The 19,215-nt window shown below is 38.9% G+C and overlaps 1 protein-coding gene across 1 annotated transcript in view; it reads right to left on the bottom strand.

Annotated features, from left to right (window-relative positions):
- CBFB (core-binding factor beta subunit) overlaps positions 1-17,994 on the bottom strand; it is a 35,210-nt gene extending 17,216 nt beyond the window's left edge. The window contains exons 1-3 of the mRNA XM_017740818.1: positions 17,938-17,994; positions 17,360-17,476; positions 2,263-2,379 (exon numbers count right to left, since the gene is read on the bottom strand). Coding sequence (XP_017596307.1) covers positions 2,263-2,379; positions 17,360-17,476; positions 17,938-17,994 — 291 coding nt within the window. The remainder of the gene's footprint in view (positions 1-2,262; positions 2,380-17,359; positions 17,477-17,937) is intronic.
- Between the last annotated feature and the right edge of the window lie 1,221 nt (positions 17,995-19,215).

The raw sequence follows: 19,215 nt of genomic DNA, 5'->3' as shown, positions 1-19,215 counted from the left end.
AGTTCGGTCAACTGCCACTACCAACATTACAACAGCTTTAAACAAGGAAGCAGAGTGACAGATACAGGAAAAAGGAAACTGATGAGTGTAAAAGATTGCCTGAATGTTTACAATACTAACACATATAAGGGTGCAGCTACTCCTGTGTCTGTACCATTCCTTACGACACTGGGTACCCTTAAGTACTACTACTGTAGCAAATAGAATGACCAATGATGACCTCACAGTCGCCAAGAATCATAAACTATAAACAAGTTATACACCTGTAACTGAGTGCAAACATCTCTGTAGATCCACACAGTGCTATACCTCCAGCTCAGCACCCTGTACTCACAACTCAGGAAAGCACTGACACCTGAGAGCATACACACATCCCCTCACACACAAAAAGGGTAAATCACAACTTCAGTGCACAAACATTTTCTGAAGACAACAGAAGGGAATTGTTAAGTGTTGTTGAGACAGCATATACACATTGGGAAACTAAAATAATCCAAGCACTTGCAAAAACATTTATTGGGAAATTAAGAAGAGAAAAATCAAACCCACAGGTCATCTGACCCCTCTCCTTTTTGGAAGGGTACCCATTTTCTTCAGACACTCTCCAGTTTTGGAGAGAGTGACACTGTCTCCTCTTGAGGGCATGTTCCCATCAGCCTGCTCTCAGTTCAGAAGTCCTGTGACTTAGCATTATGTATCAAACTTAATAACTACAGATAAAGAACCTTGGAATTTATCTTGCACATTCCTCAGGGCTCTACACTTGTCCTGGCCGTGTAAGGCAGTACAGCCTGAAGGCCTCCTAATCCATGGAGTCCACAGCAGTGACTCTGCTGCAGCTGGAACTGAGCTTGCTCAAGTCACTGACACAGTTTTGCAAGTAGTGAATGCACAGCAAAGAGCGGATTTCAAGTAAAAGCTTTGGTCTGTGGCTTTTCTCATGGATTGACAAAGGGTGGCAGGACTTTTCTCTCTTTCTAGGCACCATGATGGAAGTGTGCAGGGCTGTGACTGCTTCAAAGACACTTTGACACAAAGTGTTTCTACTTAATCAAGAACACAGTCACATTAACATCACCTCATTATGTGGAAATTAGTTTCTTAAGTTAGGGAGAGGCAAAGCACAACAGAGTGTGTTCTTGGTACTTTGGAGGAATCAAAGGGTTTCTATTTGTTACATAGTGACCAATGGTGGCTGCAGAAGGACTAAAAGGGAAACTCCAAGGAAGTGAGGGCTCAGAATGAGGCAAACAGTGGAAATAGAAAGTGCCTCCTTCTTTATATCAGTTCCAGTGCACAACTGCCAGGAGCAAACCCTCACAGGGCAAAGGGAATGTCAAGGTACTTTGGTAAAACAGTTTGTGTGAATGTTAAGTTTTTGCAAAAATCACCCAAATGTATGACACACACAGGGTATAACAAAGACAATCACCACTGTCACACAAACCAGTTCAACTATTCACTACAGAAATGAACTGCTGAGTTTGTCACAAAATATAGATTGTAAGTCATAACTCTGGTAACTGATGTTACTACATCCAATTTACTCTCCAATACAGAGGCAGGTGATCTGCACAGAAGCTCACACAAACCAGGTACAGCAGCTTTTAATATTAATTAAGTGGATTTGTTACCAAACTACATCTCAAAAGCAAAGACATATCTCAAGTCTGACTAAATTAAAGAACCCTACAGCTGTGCAAGTGAACCTTTTCTCTGTGATATCCACTTTGAAAGGCATTTCCTTTGTGTTGACTTTGTTCTTGTCCAAAGACTCAGGGGCTGGACAGTAATTTTGCTGGTAGGAAGTAGGTAGATAGGAAGTGAGTTCTTGAAAGCTGCCATACCTTAACAGAGCAGAGTCCATCAGTGCCAAAGGACAAATAAAAAACTCTATTCATTCTCACTCATATGTAATAAAACAAAAAGCTACCAAAAACCCCTCAACCACCCTAAAATAAACAGCTAAAATAGACTTTCCAGTTCTATTGCTACAAGTTACAGGCATAGTTTTTTAAATGCTTTATTATTCTGTAGCATAGTAACAGTGCAAAATCACTCAAAGTTGTAAGTTACAAATGATTCCTGCCCCTAATATTTTGACCTAATGTAGCTAAACTAGTGTTTAGCTACAAACACATTTCTGAACTTCTGTACTGTGAGTCTTATTTGGAGTTTATACTCAAAATGAAGGCAAAAACTGTGCTTCCCTCCAGAAGAACAAACATGTATGGCACAGTAGCCAAGGGCAGACTGTCTTACCTGTGCTCTCTCTTCATCAAATTCCAGACAGCCCATACCATCCAGTCTCTGTAGATCTATCCAGCCTTTCCAGATTACACAGACACCATTGAGAATCATAGGTGCCTTCAAGTACACCTGGAATAAAAGCAAAACACATGCTATGAATTTGCAAGCTCTTACACATGTGCCTGCACAACGAAAACACTGATCCAGGAAGTTTCTATATGTATTCTTAGAAGAACATCCAAACCAGCTGGTAACATAAGACTCCATTTAACAGCTTCTACTGCTTCCTTTCCAAGAACTCATTTTAATCAAGTGAGTGCTTTAACTTTTGCCTACTGTACTGGATGGAATAAATTTAAGCTGTGTTCTCATTTTATAAACTGGCATGCACCAGGATTTAGTTAGAATTCTTACTGCTTGCAGTTAAACTAGGGGTCTTTCTAGTCAGCTTACCTTTGTATCACAAAGGAAGTGGCATGCTGCCAGACAGGGAGGATCTTACAGCACATTTCAATTAGTTAAATGAGCACACACCTTCCTACTCCTGAGAAACACTATATTTTATCCCAATAAATGAGCGACTTCAACAAAGAGCAAGCACTGGTTTCAGTCCTCCTCATATTTACCAACTACTCAGAGTTCAGTAAAATACACCACATACACATTGTGCTAAAAATAAGGAAGTCTTCCTGTGTCAATTCTAGCATGTGTGAAAGGCTTTTAAAAAGAAGCAACATCAGCTGATGAAACCCAAGTACAGTACCAATGTGCACCATGCCTTGTGCTGCAGCACAGAATAATGCATGATCGTAAGGCCCTACATCTAGATAACAGTAGACAATACAGTGATGTCACAAGGGAACCTAAAAAAAAGCAAATACAGCCCTAAATGAGTTTGGCATGTTAAACTTAATGACATCAGGCTTAAATAAAATAAAGAGTCACAGCAAAATTACCTGAATTGTACAGAAAAGAAAAAAAAAATTAAAAAATAAAATCAACCTTCAGTAGTTATTTCAGCCTACTTGGCAATTCAAAACCTCTCATGGAACAGGAGTTTGTCCGTGTTGAATCACTAGAGAGGCAAACCTGCACCCACTTCAGAGTGACGGACTGCTTAGACATTCGAACTCCATTTGAGTTTTTTCAGCCTTCAGGAGCAGCTCAGGCTCAGCTAGGTAGGGGAACTTTCACACAGTGCCTCCTCTAACAGCTCTAAATTAATCCTCTGGCAAATCCTCATCAAAGCGTAATTGATGTTTAGCACTATAACGCATTTCAAAGCGCCCCCACAGTGCCTACTTGCTCAGTTCCACACTTACCAACTAAGGCCACTCAAGCAAAAAAAGAAAGGGCTCAAGAAGCAGGCGGCACAGAGGAAGGCAAGCCCCCCTTATGCAAAGGCTGTGATGGCAGAATTAAGCACTCAACAACATGAAAGGCATCCCATGGGTGGAAGAAAAGGAACAAATAACATGAATCGAAGTGACAAACAATGTAATGTTATTTGCCAAAGAAAACAAACATTTGATCTCCAAGCCTGAGTTTTACTACTTATTACACTTTGGTATGAAGTGATGTACTCTAGACCTTTTAATTAGTACAGCATGCAGCAGCTCAATAATGAGGCAATAAATGTTAGTTTGAGCTATCTTCTTCCCACCAGCACTTCTACTGCAGGGTCTCTGCTAAGAGCACAGCCAGGTTTTCTGTGCCTGCACTCACAGATCATCTGTGAGAGTCATCACACCTCGGCCTTGCGTGGGGACAGCACACCGTGGGGACAGCACACCAGGCACATCTACTGGCCAACAGCCTCTGTGAGCAGAGATGTCAGAACCAGCATGAGTAAGATGTGGACTACCAGGAAACCACCTCCCACAGCCCTCATTTCAAGATTAAACATTTCAAACACATGAAATACATTGCAGCCCTTCAGCACAGTCTCCACTCGTTTGTCTCACAAGAAACAAATGAAGGACGCAGCATCAATTTAATAAATGTGTTTAATTAGTTTAGAAGTGAAGGACAGATAAGAGAGGCTACTGAAACTGTCATTCTCTTCTAAGGAAAATGAAGAATATTCAAGAGGGGAAATAAAAAGGCAGTATAAGCTAACCATGGGTCTGTAAAGACAAAACAGCCTGTACTCTAATGCTGGTTATGTTTCACAGGAGCAAACAAGCACTTTGCTGATCTTCATTTAGAGTTTACCTTTCACTCAACTTCCTTGATCCTTCTGGCCCACAACAGCAGCCTGGGACATAGGCCTTCCCACAGATGACAAAACCAGCTTTCCAAGTTGTCCAGGAATACTTTTTGTTTGTTTGTTTGATAAGGAGTATTATTTTGCCACTAACTCATTTCAGTGGCCATTCAACTGCCTTGGTCACTGCAGCTGCCAGTGCACTACACGCAAACTTCCTCCCTCAGTGCAAACAGCAGGTAGCTCAGATGTAGCTGCTGAGGGCTCAATACTTCAAATGCCTTAAGCATCACCTGGAAGCCTGAGCAGTGCTGCAAATTCTATGAAAGTCTTCAGAAGTCAAAGGGAAACAAGTTGACAGAGCTGATGTGATTCCTGATTCCTACAATCTGCCCTGAGCACACCAGCCAACAGCTGAGCTGCTGACACAGCAGCTTGGGAACCCCTGGCACGCAGCCTGACCTTTCAGATAAAGTAGTCTGCCCTTGCTCCTGAATCAGAGCCCTGGAAGCCTTACACCACCAGATTCAGGAGGTCTTCAAAACTCTGATAAACAAACATTTTTTACTTCTGAAAGCATGAATTCCTTTTCAAGATATTCAGAATTTTGAAATTACCACATAATCATTCAAACGTAGTAATCATTCATCCTGAAACCCCACGAGCTTATGCAAGAACTTTTCTCTCACTAAAACACAATAATGCACACTGGTACTTTTAAATTTGTTTTAGAGAAAGGAATTTAAACTCCTTTTCCCCCCTCTCCTCTTTCAGGAAAATGGAAACCACCTAAGATTATAGCCAAAAACGTTTAACCACACATTTCCTTCTTTTCAGATAAAGCCATGTTGGTTCCCTTTCAACTTCTGAACTTAACAGAATTATTAATAAATTACTGCTCTGTCTGTGAACACATGATTATGGCACCTCAAAATCCAGCAAAGTGGTCTTTTAAAAATTTCTGAATTGTCTGCTCTGAAAATTGCCTCAAGACAGTCATGGTAGGAGACCAAGGGCAAAAGCTGCATTATTTCTAAAAAGACCCAAAATTCCCCCCTCCCTAATATTATAGAAGTAGATAAAAGCATGTCTTTGTTAGAACAACTCTTTCAAGGTTTTATTGCTAATCCCAGATTACTTGCATTTAAATAAATTTATAAATCCTCCACACACCTCTGGGTGGTTTTCATAATAATGTCTGGCAGTCAGTGCTGTAAAATTCAAGAGACAGGTGAAAAGCGCTACAGAACAGAAGGAAGGAGGAAAGGTTGGAAGTCAGGCAATTACCGAATTCATATTCAGTGGACAAATTCAATGCTACATAAAGAAACACCATTATAGGACACACAAGAGGAACAGCTAAATTATACAGCAGCCTCTTTTCAGAATAAAGTCCATCCTATAAACCAAGGGAAGTATGGATTTTCTGCCACTGACAGTGGACAATTGTGTAAATAAGTTAAAAATTTTTGTACACATGTTGAAGGATGAGAATAAGTTCTCTCCCATTTTGCACCTTCATTTTCCACATACTGGCACAGCCAAAGCTTTGTTAGACTACGAGACTTAGGTAAACAGTCACATATTGAAATATGGAATTTTTACTAGTTTTATAGCAGTTGAATTTTTGTTCAGGTGGCTATTACAGAATTGATTTAATCTCAAATGACATCTTCAATCTCAAACTCCTACTACAGACCAAAGTAGCATTAGAATTTTTAAATGACAAACAGACATGTTACTTTAATATTGGAAACAGGCTTTTCATATTAGAACAAATATTCTGCTTGCTGACTGAACAACCAGCAAGAGTAAACACTCTATCTGCTGGCAGATTATCTGGACAGAGGACAAACAGCACAATAAATACACACAAACTTGAAGGTGCTGCATGAATAGGCTTAGTTGGGCTCTTAAGTTGTTGAGCTGTGTTTATGCCTCCCCGCTGGCTTGTTCTCAAAGACCTCTGTGCCACACCTTCAACATATACTATATCTCACCTTCCCTTTTGTACTCTTTCAACTAATCTGTTATTTCTTTTCATCTGCATTTAAATGAGCAACCCTCTCCCCCAACTCCAACTAACTGGGAGTTATCTCTCGTTAAGAACAGGCAGGGACATGGCTCCTGTAACACCACTCATTCATATTTTAAAATCCAAACTATTTAAATAGAGAACAATTCTCAATAACTTTTTTAAAAGCTACTTTATTTTAGCACAAGACAAAAACCCTCAGTTTCACATCCTATTTTAGTCATCTAGTAAACCCTTATCTCACAACAGCAGGACATTTAACTGATCTGCTGGAGGTATGCTATCTGTGTGCTCCATCCACACATCCTGCAGTTACAGAAAATGCTCCTTCTCCCTACAGCAACCAAGCCATTTCCTCCCCCAGAGATTGCACACTGTTCTCACCACCCACCAACTAATGAATCAGCAGGCTCACAACAGCCAGAGCCAGGGAGATCAACTTCACCCCCCAGGAAACACCAGTCCCCAGTGAAGTGGTGCAGTCCCCTCCCTTCTGTTTTCATTTTCCCAGCACACTGGAGCAAAATGCATTCTTTCAGAAGAGGCTCAGTTCTGACTCACCCTCTGCCTCATCACGCACACATCTGCCCATTCATAACCACTCACACAGGCGGCCCCGCGGCCCCTCTCGGCTGAGCCACATCTGTCCATCCATCCCACTTCTGATCCCACCTTCCCCTGAATCATACCCCACTTTTAAGTATTTAAACAGCAGTCTCCCTGGTGAATTCATATGTGAAACACTGACCACTAAGAAAGAAACAGCTTTGAACACTTACTCCAAGAAAGAAAGGTGTTAAATCGGGTAAGGCTAACCTCATCATTTCAGCTTCTCTTAACAGTATCTGTATACACTAGCAAGTAAAAGGAAACAACCTGTACAAAATGTTCAAATGAGAAATTATGTATTCAACTGTTTCCTTTAACAGCAACAGCATATGATTATATATACAGTTTCAAAAATAAAATGCTGCAGTCTTGCCATAGAGATGCGGCACAACTGCTCTGAAATGTAAGTTTGCATCAGTCCCATCCCTGTGTTCTCCCCAAAATACCAAGACACTTTCATATCACAGAGAGGGGTCTCTAGCCTGCGTTTCAGAGAGGGGGGCAAAGCACAAGAGAGGAAGCAAGAAATGCAAAAAAAAAAAAAGAAAGAAAAAAGCTTTTCTAAAACTTTGCAACAGAACTTATACACTAAAACCCTCAATTATTTGGTGAACAAAACAGAATAGTAACTTCATTGGTGTAACAACAACTGAAGTCACAGCAAAAGCTGGTAACTTCAGTCAAGGTTTCACACTACACTTTCAGATATTGACAAGTGACCAAGTCATGAACAGAGTTTACAGCATTTATCTGACTTTATAAGTTTAATTCCCATACACTAACCTTGTAACATAATTTAAACTGGAATGAAACATAAATAGAAACAGCTGAAAAGAATCCCATTTAGGAAGCGACTGAGTGAAATAAGACCTTTCAGTTCTTTTAATTTGGATCAATCCTTCTGTCTTGTGCCTCAAAACATATTATTCTTTCTCAGAATGCACAAAGAAAATGTCTTCTATTCTAAAAGCTATGTCTTGGAATTTCTTCCATTATATGAGAATGAGGTTTTGTTAAAATTCAAACCTTATACTCTTCTGCAAAAATGTACAGGAATTGATACTTTCTGACCAAACAAGAATCTTTCCTAAACACTTGTACATAGATGACCCAGTTGTGGCTTTCAAGATGAATACAGCTTCTAGTTTCTCAAGGGTGGCACCTATGGCACAGCTGTACCACACCACCACCAACAGGTCCTTGCTGGTTCCTGAGCAGGTGGCAAGGTGGGACTCCTGGGACAGCTCTGGCCAGGGCAGGAGCACTGCCCAGGGACACCCCGTTGTGCCCAGCACTACTGTTTCTCTGCCTGGGACCTGTTCCTTCAGCTCTGCTTCCTTCTGATCACACAGACACATTTCACTTGCAACTGAGGAAAGAATGCACTCCAATTCACAACTAGAAAAACACCTCCGAACATACCACACCTCTCTATGATATGAATTTTCAACTTCATAGCAAAACCTGACGGTCTGATATAATGTACTTTGGTCAATTTTAAAGTATGCTTATATAAGTCACCAGGTTTTATTACAAGTATCAGTAAAGATTGAGATGAAATATAACGCATTTTTACAGTTCTATGTAGCAAAAATACCCATGTACAGACTCACTTCAAAAATATCTTTCTAAGTAATATCAGAGCTGTGACAAAACCTCTCTCAACATGCTTTGTGTACTACTGAAATACTACAGTGATGGGGTCTGGTTTCTAAAACATCAAAAAAAGAATAGCTGAAGAATTTTCCTTACCTTATTGGAGAGCCAGACTTTAAAATTCCCTTGTAGAAAACCTGGTGTTTTTTTGGTTGGTTGCATTTGTTAGCTTTTTTCTGCATAGTTAGCTCAACTATGTAATTATGACTCCTTTTCGAAAGCAGATCGATGTTTCATTAAATTATGCAGGTTGCTATTTCACTTAACTGAAAACAAAGTCTATAACTAAGAACAGATACGAAGCAGTAAGGATGTCAGAACAAATGTGATTAAAATCTGTGGAGCATTTTATTCCTGGATTAAGATCACTGGTCAGTACTTATGCTTAGAAGCTCACATAGAAAAATACTAAAATGCTACTGCACAGAAATTATACTCATCATCTAATAACCAAGTCTCCAGATACCGTTCATCATTCCAAAATACTGCAATTTCTCGACTAAGCAGAAAACACGAACCAGACTTGACCAAAACCACCAAAAAAACCCCAATACAAAGCAAAAAGTACACAGCTTCTAGTTTTCACATTGTCACTACAGAAGGGACTAATGCCTCCCAAAGGGAAATGCATCTCATGCTCAGGCTCTATTCCTCTGCCTTCAAAAGACAGAACCAACCACAGAGCTGGAACTGAAAATCAACAAAAATGCAAGGGGCATAACAAGAAAAATCTGAAAGGCAAATATATGCTGGGGTTTTCCCCTGTGAAACTTTACAGGGTCTTTTATCAGCCTATCTTTACTGCTAGATTCTACATGAGTAAGATGGCTGGATTTTGAATCTACTCTCCCTTTTAATGGAGAAGGCATGCATTTTAAAAGGACCCAGTTGCAATAATTAAAAAGAATAGCTTTTGCAGTAAAATATTGCCAGGAGATCACTGCTTGTTTTGTGGCTCCAAGTACACATGCATGCTTCTGCTCACGAGCCCAGTAACTAACAGACACACACAGTTTTCTGCCACATTGACAGAATATTTTCCAGGCAGAAACTTCAAAACTGGTTGTGAAATTTGGTTTTTTTCAAGCTTTTAGAAAATCACACAGCAAAAATGAGTTACAACCAGCAACTGCAACAGAAGATTAGAAAGAGAGGTTTATCTCAAACACATCACTTGCACACCATGCTACCTGGGTGCAAATAAACAGCCTACTAATCTTCTACTTTTGGACTGAAACTTTGAAACATATAATGTAAATATACTCAACTATACAAAATAGAAGTTACCTGATTTTGACAATATGGGGAAGAAACTAATAAAAACATCCAGGAATTGACCCAAGCAAGAGAGGAGCAAGAAAAGCTGCTGCTTCTACCCTTTGGCTTTCATTGCCTTCTTGAGCACTCCAAGAGCCTCACCCTTCCCCTTAAGCAGGATTCAAGTCTGGAAAAACTGTTCAAACATTTACTCAAGAAGTAGTGCTGCATCAAGGCTTAAAATAATGCTAGTAATTTTTTTGTCTTTTGTATACTATAACAACTATTCAGCTTTCATCATTCAATAAAATTTCATAGTGTCATAATTACTCTGTAGAAAACGATCAGCTTCTGCAGAAAACATCCTTAGCAATGACTGGAAATCTTCTTTAACAGAGTAACATCAAACTTGCAATTTTGCAAGCTAATGAGCTCATTTCATTACTTGTGCTTTGGACAATAAAGCTTGAAGAACCATTTCAGTAACTTTCAGAAAAATGACAGTTTCTTGAAGCAAATGTTTCGTCATCTTATTGAACTTTTCTGATTTTTAATATGAATTATTAAGTGATTTTCATAAAGAAGCAGACATTCTCAACAATGATGCTCTTACTTTTCTCATTCATTTATAAGAAGAGGAGAGAAGCATAATATTAGCAACTTTGCTTAGTAAGTGGAGACTGATATGCAAACAAGAGGATTCAACAACCCAAATGCCTGGACTTCTTCCAGCATCTATGCTGCAGAGATCTCAAGTACTGCTTTCATCCACACAGCACTCATCTGTTCTTATATATAGCTGCTTCTCAAATGCAAAATTTAGCTCACTAACTCCGATTTTGTTCCTCTTCTGGGAAACTTTAGGATGATGACATGGGTATATTTGAAATCTTGTCTATACAACTCTAACGAGTGCATTTAAGCCACTGGAAAGAGTTCAAGGCAGTATGACTGAATAACTGCTTTTAGAATACATAATAAAAGCTAAGCAGAAGCAGTTTTACTGACAGCAGACCTTAAGTACTTCCACAGCTGTGCTGCAATACTGCTCCCAAGCATTGTTTCAAAATGGTATCGTCACTGCCTGCACTGTAATGCTCAGACAAGGCTGTGGGCAGTCACAGAAGTATTTGGAGGATGGGGGGGTGAAAGGATTCCAGGGGAAAGGCTGTGGATACTCATCACATGAGAGGTGCCTGGGGTGACTCACGCTGCAGTGGCGGAGGGCACCCGATGATAAATCACTCTGCAGGAACAACTGTCCAAACCCAGCCAGTGGCTGCCTGCCAGGACAACGTGTCCAGTCTATGTCCTCTAAAGATTTCTCTTCCCAAAATCCAAGTTCCTAACTGTTCATGGTGTATAAACTGTATACACATAGAGGCATCTCCTAATTGTCAGGTAAAGCGAATAAGCGCAGGTACACGATGACTGTGGCTTCAGATGGAATTTGGATTAAAAAGCTCTCCTCTATGCAACACCAGAGCATAAGGAAGAACACTTCCAAGTATCTAGGCAAAAAAAAAGGGAAAAGGTTTCATTCTCCTCTAAAGCAAAAATGGATTTAGGAGCATGAACAAAGGATGTTGCTGGGAAGAAAAAAAAATAATAGAAAGAAAAAGAAACTGAGAAGTCTCTGCCAGCTAAAGGCCTCTTAAGCACAAACACAATAACAAATTCTGTAATCACAAGCATCTATAGAAAACTAGTATTTTACTCAAACCATATAGATGATCCTGGATGAAAACTGATCAAGGGGGATCATCAAGAAAAGTGGATTCTTCTCATCCACCAAGCCTTTACAGGACTCCCACCAAGCAACTCCAAGAAAAAAAAAAAATATATATCAAGCTGTTTAGCCAGGCTAGGTACAAACCAGATACATCACCAAACCCATTTGTCTGCTGTGAGAATAACCACACACTGACCTCCTTGTCTAAAGCTCACGGACGAGCCTGAGAAAGATCAAAAGGAACAACAGTGATGTGGGTTTCATCAGGACAACACCACTTCCCTTGGCTGAAGCAGGCAAAAGTACCTCGAACGCCCTGAGCACACAGACAGTCCAGCAGCTGATGTCCCTTCACTGACCACCTGCTGCTTCTCACAGAAGAATCTCTCCCAGCTACCACAAGGTTTTGGGGTTTGGGGTCATCATGCAGGCATGAGCAGGAGGATAACAATTGTTTAAGGTTGCTCAGGAAAAGCACCAGCTTTGAGGACAGGCACGAGTCAGATCTTCCCTGCTCTGCATTCCTGAAGCAAGCTGAAACTAAGCCAGAGGAGGAATTGTGTATCATTCTGCTAGCACAAAGGCAGAGAACAACAGGCAAACATGACAAAAATCTGACCCCAAAATAATGTTTTCCTAACCCACCAGTACATAAAGGGACTGGTCAAGGACTTTACAGAGCCATGCAACGAACCTCTCCTCGACCTTGGATCTGGAAACAAGACTCTGAAGAAGGCATTTATGAGTAGCACAGCTCACTGGAAACAAAATATCCTCGCATATAAAAGAGGATGAACAAAGAATTCCAAGATACTCCTTAGAGGTTAAAGTTGACAGCTTTTTAACTAAGTTCCATCTAACGTGTCCATATGCTTCCACCACACACAGACAGCTCTGTGAACTTTTGTTAGGTGGTGCCCAGCTCTTCAGGGTTGCAGCACTGTCTCATGAAATGCTTTAAACGGAGACCTTCATAATAATTTGAAGAAGCATTATATTACTACAGACAAATAGAATGATGAAATCTCAATAATTGGGAAGACCACAAGCATCTTAGGGCTGTTATAGTTCACCCTATGTGGTGGCACACCACAGTATGATCTTTAATTAATATATTGTGGCTCTAGCATGCTTTTTGCCTTTTTTTTTCCCCCTAAATCCCTAACATCATGCATCCTTTCCCACTGATCTGGTAAAAAATCAAATCCTTTTGTCCAGTGACTCAATGGATTTCAGGGAACACATACAAGTAACTGCTAACTGTGAGAATATTTTCAACTATGACAATGCAAAAACCCCAAATACTACTAGACTGAAAATACAGGAACTTAAGGAGTATGGTTATTACTACTGCAGAGTAAAATAAGGCTGAAACTGTAAATTGGTTTCCCAGGCACCATTACCTTTTTTCAAAAAGTAAGTATACCTAAAGAAAGGAAAATGAAAGCTGCTACTTCAACCTTGTCTGGAAGACAAAGTAATGTTACATCTAATTTCTTCAGGAAATGTTGGCGACCAAAGAAATTAAAGTAAAACTTCTGATTCAATACAGATTAGCACAGAAATTAAGGTATTTCTCATAAATTAAGCCTTCCCCTTCCAAGCAAATTCTACTAGGTACATTGTGATCCTGTGTTTGACTGGAAATTGCATTTGCTCAGAAAATGGAGCAGCCAATACACCGTCCCAATAATCTATGAAATTTAATGGCTAAAGTCAGAAAACAGAACGTTAATTTGCAGCAAAGTCTTATCTATCAAACAAAAAAAAAATCAAAACAGGACACAAGTGGAAAGCAGGTTCTATTGGCTGCCATTTGAATAGGTGCTGTATTTTAATAAAAACTATTTCTCATTACAGTTCTGTTTCTGCTGCAACACCTGCAGCACAACAGAGATTTGCCTTTTTTTTTAATACTCATCCAAGCAGTTAACACCAACTTAGAGCAAAATAAAATCTGGTTATGACAAAAAACTGTGCAAGTAGAAACTCAGCATCTTTAGGAAGAAAACTGACAATCGTTAGTTATGGCTAGAACAAAGTTAATGGTTAATGAGTAGAAATCCTAGCTACATCACATGTGGCACAGCAGGCACTCTGAATCAATTTAAATCATGCCTGATGTGTTTTCCTCCAAAGCTGCAGAGTTCATAGGGTTTAGAGTGAAATAAGCCTGTGTGGAAGATTCTGGTTTATGAGCAGCTGCCACCAAAGAGCAGACAGGAAATAAAGCTGCATTAGAATGAGATGGAGAATAGTATTATAAAGGGGAGGGGAAGTAAAACAACTTCACAGACTTCATCAGTGACTGGTATTTAAACAGTAAAAAATAATATCTCAGAACTAATGTTCTTTCAAGTAAGAAAGAACGGAGCTATAGAAACATCTTGAATAACAAATGAAAACTGGGGACATTATCTTACTCTAAGAAGTATACAAAATGAATCATGCAAAGAAAGTTGACCACACAGTTCTTAAGAAAACAAAGGGACTTTGAAAAAGATTAGATTTTAAGGAGCACTGAAGTCCATACACAGCTCAGCCTTAAGTTCGTATGTCATCAGCACAAAACTGAAATAAAAATTAAAGAACTTCATTAACCACAATAAAACTAGCCTAAGTCATTAATGATACCAGAAAACCAAGGTGAAAATAAAGCTGTCCATTTAATTGCAAGGTTTAATTATCCAATAGTTCAGACAATACATTAACCTACTACACTCCCTACCTTTCAATTTCTTAACATCTATTCATTTATTCTTTACCAAAAAAGAAATTAAAAAAACACTGGACATTAGCTGACAACAGAGGATCAGAAAGCCCCAATATGGTTCAGCTCCCCAGAAACAGGACATGCGCTGCACCTGACACACCCCACACACACCCACAATCACAATGAAATACAATGTTCTATCATTTTTATGATCTAGGGACCTATTTTTAGTGCTGCTTTTTCTTTTGCTATGACAAACCTGAAAAATTGCTCAAATACACAATTAAATTTGCTGCAGGTCAAAGACAGCACAGAATGTTAAAGCTATCTAAAAAAAAAAAAAAAAGTTAAACTTGAGTTTAAAATGAGTAGAAACATTAAGTGTACACTGAGCCATCCAATTCTTGGATTAATGAAGACAGGGTATCCACCAGAGGCCTACCCACCCATTGTGAATATCAGATGCATCAAATTAAAAGGCAAATTAAGCATATTTAAAAAAACCCCTCAGTTAAGAAATACCAGATTGAAAAACCTCAAGCCTATGAAGTATGTATTTTCAGAATCCCAACTTTCACAAGAGTGTTGCACTTTCTGAAATTCAATCATTTAAGCAGCAATTCTAGCAGATGCTGCATTGGTAGCTTTGTCAATCTGTGTACAAAACCGCTTTAGCACAATAGTGACATACTTCAAATCTGGATAAACTATTTTGGGCCATCATTTGTTTAGCCAAACACCAAAGCAGAATTCCAGAATAAAAAGATTCTAATGCTGGTAAGTTTATCTACATTCTAGATCTCAAACTAATGCCTAAGATAATTATTAACTGACAGCTCCCCCCATAGCCTTTTTTTATTCATATAATTAAAAACATGCCTTGCTGGCATAAATCCAGTGATGAACAAACACACATTATGCACTGCTTCAAGAATCAAAGCTCATAAAACAATGATGCACAGAGCTACAAAAGTCACATGGCTTTAAGAGACTGCTGAAGCCTATGAAAGAAATTCTTAATTCAACCAAATGACAAAAATCTAGAGAGAACAAAATCTCAGACAATTCATATGAAACTCTTAACTGTTTCCGTTGATAAGGTAAAACACTCTCCCACTCTGCTCACTCCTCTGCTCCAATCATGGGAGTGGCTTACTTTCAGAGAAGTTTAATTCTGCACAGAGCAAGCCTGCATTCATGTGTGATTTACACTAGTAAGGGCTGATTACAACAGTGAATTTGTGATTTGTCCATACCAGAACATAACATTACTCCCATTTATCAGTTTGTCCACCTCTAGCCTCATTCAGAGGAATTTTTCTAAACATTTCAGTGAAGCAGTCTAGAATTTACTGTAAACACACATAAAAGAAGGAGTGGCATTCATTAATGAGGCTCATGTTCTATTTTAATACACAGCATACCTACCACGCTCTTACATGATTAAGACAACACAAGAAAATGGATGAAGTAGTTCAGTACTTTAAGAATTCATTCAGAGAAAACAAAGTTAAAAAAAAATCATAGGAGTAAATAAAATTAGTTTTGAACTGGCAAGAAGAGAGACTTCAGTCTTCTTACACATTACAAGAAAAATTCCTCATTCAATTGTGAGCCAGAATCAATATTTTTCAGTAAGAGCCAGATTCAATTCAGTTTCCTTAGCAAAGCAGTCAGTACCCAGACAGCCAACTTCACTTCTCCCCCAATTTGTCAAACTTCTGCAAGCCTCACAGGACTAAATGGAAAACAATTTTTTCCAAAAAAACTCATTAACTTGAATTCCACATACCATAACTGCCCTCAGGAATTTATTTTCTTCCAATCAAGTTTTCCCACTATAGGAAATATTTATCTTCCACCTAGCAGCATTTAAAAGACCCAATATGCCATTAAACCTGAATATGCTTCAAGTATTTCCTTCTGCTTGGTAGGTTTGGTAGCATTAGCTGTTTCTTGTTACAAGGGTAGGTTAAAAAATTTAGGCAAAAGGAAGGATTTTGTAGCCCATTAAAAGTTTTTAAAAATAAAAAATATCACACAAAAATTAGTCCAAAAGAGAAAAACTATGAGGGCTTAAGTGCTGGTCTAAACCCACTGAATTCTGCAGAAAGTCTCCTATTGAATTCAGTGATCTTTGGATCAGTCCCAAAGCACCTACAGTAGCATAGATAGGAGACAGCATCTATATTTTAAAGGTATGTTTTTCCTGTGAAACAAAACCAGCTGTAAGTGATTTCAGTAACTTTATTTTGATGAGATTAAGCAAGGTTTCTGACTTTAAATCTAATACAGCTTCACAGTAACCATCACTGTCACTAGGGAATTCGAGCTTTCAATATCAGTCTATGGGACAACCACCTCAGAAAAAAGAGATTCAGAAATCAATTCTGAAAGTGATGCTGCTTCTGTGTTATAGCTGATGGTGAAACTGAGAAAAAGCGTCATTCCACTTAGAGCACGCTGACTGCTTGCTATATCAACTGGCAGCCAAAGACACAATGAAATAACCTGTTGAAAGTGCAAATTTTCATTAGCCTACCACAATTCATAGGCCAAAGTCTAATTTCTGAACCACTTTAGAAGTACCTACACAACACCAAATTTAGACTGCTCCCCAAAACTTATTCTGCATGACAGCAGAAATAGTTATGTTTTTCAAAATAATACAAAGCCACCACTACTGTCCATGTTTCCCAATTCTTCCATTTGCCTAAACATTAGCATGCTTTAAAACAAAGCAATATTTTACCTTACCAGCTTTCACTTGTACACACGTCACTACCTACCTGCATGGAGATGTGAAATATTAGAAATCTCACATCATACATGTAATCCATACTAGTAAGATCATAAGCACAACATAAAAATTTCTTTCAGTTTCAACAATTTCCTCCTTACCTTGCCTCCTTCTCTTTCAAAGTCGACATATTCCCGGGTCGGTGTCTGTCGCTGCTCCCCCTGCCAGCTGGCCGGAAAAAACTGGAGAGACAGATTGGTTCCTGTGGCCACAAAAGCCTTTTAGAAAAATCAATACAAACAGGATCAGGGAGCAAGACATTACATAAATTATGCAGGCAGTCATTTATTTTTACATCAGTTTATGTCTTAAGCCAGGCAGCATAGAGAATACTTAAAGTCAAAAACATGCACTCATCATTTTTCTTAAGTATTAAGTTACAAACATCTGATTCCATTTTGACAACATTTGCCATTGGCTGCTTCAGATATAAAATACAACATGGAATCAATACTTCTTTCAAATCAGTTTTGCTGACATTAGAATCTGTCCTTTCAGTTCTGTCTGGATACCCTGCACCAACTTAGTACCTGCAACATTAAAAACTGCCCATGCTTTTTAAACAGGCTGCATATCTCTACAAGAAGCACTGCTGAAGGAAAATTAACTCCTTAGACCCGTTACTAAGGACAACTTTTTTCAGAAGAAAAGGACTTGTTTCCTTTAACAATCTACTTACAGCCGGATAGACACTTAACTGAAACGTAAACATTCCTATTTTATCATCTGCTGGCATGCAGCATCAATACAGAGTTCAATCAAGCTTCACAGGACAAAGTCCTCACGCCACACTAAGACACCAGTGATACCCAGATCAGCAGATGCTGTGTCAGTGAGAAAAGGCAAGTGCGGGAATTCTTCTCAGCTGCAGCCCTTTGTAAAACTATTAAAGGTACTGGTTTAAACCCATTAGAAAAAGCACACATTGCTTTCAAGCAAACAATTTCCTACAATTTCAAATGAAAATGGGATTCAGTTTTCTTTATAAAAACTCTCTGTTTGCATATCTTAACTCCAAGCCACGATGAGCAATTCCTAGCCATGAAATAAAAAATAACATTTTTGCAAGCAGAAGTCAGATTCACAGTATTTATACTCTTCTCTGGTACAGGTGAGCATGTTGTCCTGTAAGCATGAGAATATTCATACAGACTCACAGCATATCACTCTTCTCAAAATCCCAGAGTTAAACAAAATTTGTTACAATCAAATGACTGTATTTATTACCATGATCACTTAGATTTAAGCGGCCATTAATCCAGAATATAGCTTTTCTTAAAAGCTATACAACTATTACAGTTTAAAAGTTGGAATTTCCTGACAAGCAGATTTCTTTAAAGCAACCCAGAATTCAGCCACTTTATGGTAGAACTGTACTGCTACCTGTGACACAATAGCTACATGTTATTTAAGATAGCTCTAGTCATGGACTGCAACGCTGTCACAGGATTAATACCCCCCATTTTGAAAGTAGATGTGCTTTGTCTTGACTCTTCCCCCTCCACCAAGGGAGGCCAATGCTCTGCGAACAGGCTTGTTTCCAGGCTATCCTTAAAAACAGATTTTAAAATGTTTGCTGTTGTTGTTTTTGTTTGCATGTTTTATCTCCTGTAAGCACATTCTCAGTGTCATTAAAATTAACAAATCAGTCCTAGTAATGCCAGAAGAATCCTGTACTGGTGCATTAATATTTGTTTGCCTTACAAGACAGAAAGACAATCATTTCAATTGCTGTAACAGAAGTTGCATCAGGAATACACTTGCACAAATAGAAGGCATCAAATCTGTCAGAGCTGCAGACCATCACTATCAGCCTGACTACCTTATATTATCCCTTTGCTTTTCTAAGGGATGCTATTTACATATCAACAAAAAAATTACACCTATCTCCAAATATTTGTGACTCTGAGTCTTCACCACTTAGTCTGTTCAATAACTGTTTTCCTACCTCCAAGCA

The sequence above is a fragment of the Corvus brachyrhynchos genome, unplaced genomic scaffold (genome assembly GCF_000691975.1).
Source record: "Corvus brachyrhynchos isolate BGI_N302 unplaced genomic scaffold, ASM69197v1 scaffold26, whole genome shotgun sequence".
Classification (NCBI taxonomy): domain Eukaryota; kingdom Metazoa; phylum Chordata; class Aves; order Passeriformes; family Corvidae; genus Corvus; species Corvus brachyrhynchos.
Note: the sequence above shows the minus strand (reverse complement) of the source record. Positions and strands in the feature narration are given on the sequence as shown.